Genomic DNA, 4,175 nt, shown 5'->3' on the forward strand with positions numbered 1-4,175 from the left:
GCCTTAGCAGGTTGAGCTATAGGCGCCGAGCCTATTTGCCTTTCTTTATCTAGTTTTCTTTTCTTATTTTTAGACAGGGTCTTGCTTTGTTGCCCAGGCTAGAGTGCAATGCCATCATTATACCTCAATACAATGTTGAAATCTTAGGCTCAAATGAACCTCCCATTTCAGCCTTCCAAGTAGCTAGGATTACAGGCATGCACCTGTACACCACTGCACCTGGCTAATTTTTTCTTTTTCTTTCTTTTTTTTTCTTTTTTGGGACCTCACTATGTTGCCCAGGCTGGCCTTGACCTCCTGGCCTCATGTAATCCTCCTGCCTTGGCCTCCCAAAGTACTAGAGTTATAGACTTGAGCTCCTGTGCCTGACACAGTTTTCTCCTTTTTGTGATGGGGTCTGGACCATCCGTATGCTCAGAAGCAGATGGATAGTCATTGTGTACCTATAGGAAACATTCCCTTCTGCCTTGTAGAAAATTCAAACTCAACCTGGTTTGAATATCCTGTAATTGAAAGCCAACTCCTTTTGCCACCTTATCACCCCGCACTCTCCTTCAACAAATATTTGTGTATCTACTACATGCCATGCATGATAATGGAGCTGAACGCTTGTACCTGAGGTACATGGTTCCATTGTCGTTGGGGGTAGGAGGAGGAATATGAAAAAAACAAAACATGAGGTAGTGATTACAGTTGAAAAGAAAAAGAAACAGACTGATTGAGAAGATACTGAGATTCTTAGAGAGGGAAGGCATGCTGAGGTGGTATTTGAGCCGAGACTGAATGAGTAGGAGCCAACTAGGCAGAGATCCCGGGAAGAGCAGCTTGTCCAAGGGCCCCAAGTAGGGATGAGCTTGAACTACTTGATAACAAAGCCAAGGGTCTAAAGCATAATGATCAAGGAAAGAGTGTTCGAGATAAGATGGGCTGAGGCCAGCTTACAAAGGGCAGTGTAGATAGTTAGAATTTTCTTCTAAGCTCAGTAGGTAGCCAGGAGAGAATTTGTTTTATAATTTTTGTAAAGATAGGGTCTTGCCTCTGGGAACCGTGGCTCATGCCTGTAACCCCAACACTCTGGGAAGCTCTGCTTGAGTTTAGGAGTTCAAGACCAGCCTAAGCAAGAATGAGACCCTGCCTCTATTAAAAGCAGAACAATAGCCAGGTGTTGTGAGAGGTGCCTGTAGTCCCAGGTACTTGGTAGGCTGAAGCAAGAGAATCACTTGAGCTCGAGAGTTTGAGGTTGCTATAGTGGTGAGGCCATGGCATTCTACCCAGGCTAACAGAGTGAGACTCTGTCTCAAAAAAAAGGGGGTGAGGTGGGGAGAGTCTTGCTATGTTGCCCAGGCTAGTCTTAATTTTCTGGGCTCAAACAATCCTCCTGAGTCACGGGGACTAGCTACTGCACCTAACAGGAGAGAGTTTGTAATTAGGGGAGTTACATAATCAGATTTTTTCCTTTAAAAATCACAAAGCCTGGCTCAGTGCCTGTAGCTCACGGCTAGGGTGCCAGCCACATACACTGAGGCTGGCGCATTCAAACCCAGCCCGGGTTCTAACTGCTCTCTGCTAAACAACAATGACGACTATAACAAAAAATAAAAATTAGCCTGGCATCATGGCAGGTGCCTGTAGTCCCAGCTACTTGGGAAGCTGAGACAAGAGAATCACTTAAGCCCAAGAGTTGGAGGTTGCTGTGAGCTGTGATGCCATAGCATTCTACCAAGGGTGACATAGTGACTCTATCTCCAAAAAAATAAAATAAAATAAAATAAAATCACAAAGCCTCTGCAGAGAACAGATTGGAATAAAGCAATAGGAAAACTAGGCAGCCAACTGCCATAACATTGGTGGAAGACGATGGTGACCTATGCTGAGTAGAGGTGATCTAGCAAAAGATAAGAGTGGGTCGTGTTTGAGACTTTTGACCCAAAGTACTGGTAGATTGGGTATTGTCTCCTGTCTAGGCCCCTCACCACCACACACATGCCCTGTACAAAACTCCTCGGATACATGACAGCCAGCCAACTCTAGCCCTCCAAGGCCCAGTCCAAGTCAAATGGCCTTTAAAAAAATTTCCGTTACTCCTACACCCAGAACTGGTCCCCTTAGCACTCCCACAGTGCCCATGGCCTGCTGAGCTGGCATGGTAGTACTGTGGAAACTGACTTCCGGGGTCTATTTTCTGTTCCACTGTTAGTCCTTTAATGACTCAGAGCCTGATGACTTTCATATAGTAACCCAGATTCTGGGCACTGAAAATCTCTTTGTAAACATCTAACTTGCAGGTGATTTACTACGCCTTCTAGTCAGCATGTCTAACTCAGATGCTCCAGAAGAGAGGCTGAGAAAATTCAAGTACCGAGGCAAAGATGCATCTGTGAGTATAAAGCCACTGCCTCACTCTTTCAGGGACCAGTGTGGTGTGTACATGGTTGTGCATCAAAAATGGAATGGAGGGAGGATGAGGGGGAGATTGAGCAAATATAGTAAAACATTCTCTTTCGGTAGGCGCATGGTGTTCACTGAGTCATTCTTTCAACTTTTCTGTGTTTGAAATTTTCATCATAAAACATTAAGGGTAGGGAGAGCAAAAGTACAGAGACTTAGGAGTCACACAACTGTGAACTCAAAGTTTCCGTGGGATCTTACAACTACTTAATCTCAGAGCTCTAGTTTCTTTATCTATAAAACAAAACTGCTTTCTACCTTCAAGGGGCTGGTACATAGATGTTCAACTGTAGCTGCCCGTATCAAGGAAGCTTACCAAGTCACTAAAATGTTGGTGTTTAAGATACAGCCAACAGTGTGCCTTGCAGAAAGAAGACTCAGACCTGAGCAGCCCCCATTGTTCTTTTTGCTGTGGGATGAGCACAAGATCCAAGGACATGGAGTTTGTGCTGTAGATTCTAAGTGTCATTTGACCTCTCCACAACCAGAAAGCTATGCAATCAGCTCTGTGCCTAACATCTATGTACCTTGACTGACACATCATATAAGGTTGGCAGTTTGGGGAATCTGACAGGCAGTTTAGGATGAAAGAAGCATATGGTCACCACAGCCTGGCAAGGGTACCATCTAGAGCAAAATCACTCTTACCTGTTCCAATAAATGTGGCAGTCTTGCTTCTAAGACCCCTGCACATTAAAGGAATCCAGTTAGAACAAAGGAATTGAACCCTCTATGTGGACAGCAGTAGGAAAGGCCATTGGATAAGAAATGAAAAGACAAAGGTACAAAACTCCCTATGGGGAGGGCCTGCTTAGGGATGGGCAACAGTACAGCTGGGTCAGTAGGCCTTGAAGGTATTCCTACATTGCCATATAACACTGCAATGACCCTTTTTCAAGCCAGAATTAAAAAGCTTGTTTATAAACTTAAATTCATCTATCCAAAAAGTTTAGGTCATTTCCCCAATATTCTGATTATTATAAAGTCTATGGGACCAGGCACAGTGGCTCATTCTTGTAGTCCTAGCACTCAGGGAAGCTGAGGAGGGAGGATCACCTTAGGGCAGGAATTCCAGATCAGCTTGGGAAACATAGCAAGACCTTGTCTTAAAAATAGCAAAAATTAGCCAGGTTGGGTGGCACATGCCTATGATACCTTGATGCTGAGGCAGAAGGATCCCTTGAGCCCAGGGGTTGGAGGTTGCTGTGAGTTATGATGGCACCACTGCACTCTAGCCTATGTGACATGGCAAGACCCCCCATCTCCAAACTGATAAATAAAGAGTTTTTGTTATTGTTGAGACAGTCTTACATTGTCACCCTTGGTAGAGTGTCATGGTGTCACAGCTCACAGCAACCTCAAACTCTTGGGCTCAAGCAATTCTCTTGCCTCAGCTTCCCAAGAAGCTGGGACTATAGGCACCCATCACAATACCTGGCTATTTTTGGAGATGAGGGTCTTGGTCTTGCTCAGGCTGGTCTTGAACCCATGACCTCAGGCAATCCACCCACTTCTGCCTCCCAGAGTGCTAGGATTACAGGTGGCTCACCCAGCCTAAAAGGAGACTTAAAAAAAAAAATTAATCTTCCTCACTCTACTGTCCAAGTAAAATTTGGGAATACAGGCTTAAATGGGACCAGGCGTGGTGGCTCGTGCCTATAATCCTAACATTCTGGGAGGCCGGGGTGGATATATTGCCTGAGCTTACAGGTTTGAGACCAGCCTGA

The 4,175-nt window shown here is 45.0% G+C and overlaps 1 protein-coding gene across 1 annotated transcript in view; it reads left to right on the plus strand.

The window, feature by feature from the left end:
• Positions 1–2,311: 2,311 nt before the first annotated feature.
• Positions 2,312–4,175, plus strand: part of KPNA7 (karyopherin subunit alpha 7) — a 27,628-nt gene continuing 25,764 nt past the window's right edge. Inside the window, exon 1 of the mRNA XM_012810784.1 lies at positions 2,312–2,377. Within this exon, the coding sequence (XP_012666238.1) occupies positions 2,312–2,377 (66 nt within the window). The remainder of the gene's footprint in view (positions 2,378–4,175) is intronic.

The sequence above is a fragment of the Otolemur garnettii genome, unplaced genomic scaffold, assembly GCF_000181295.1.
Source record: "Otolemur garnettii isolate 467f Iridium unplaced genomic scaffold, OtoGar3 scaffold00142, whole genome shotgun sequence".
NCBI lineage: Eukaryota > Metazoa > Chordata > Mammalia > Primates > Galagidae > Otolemur > Otolemur garnettii.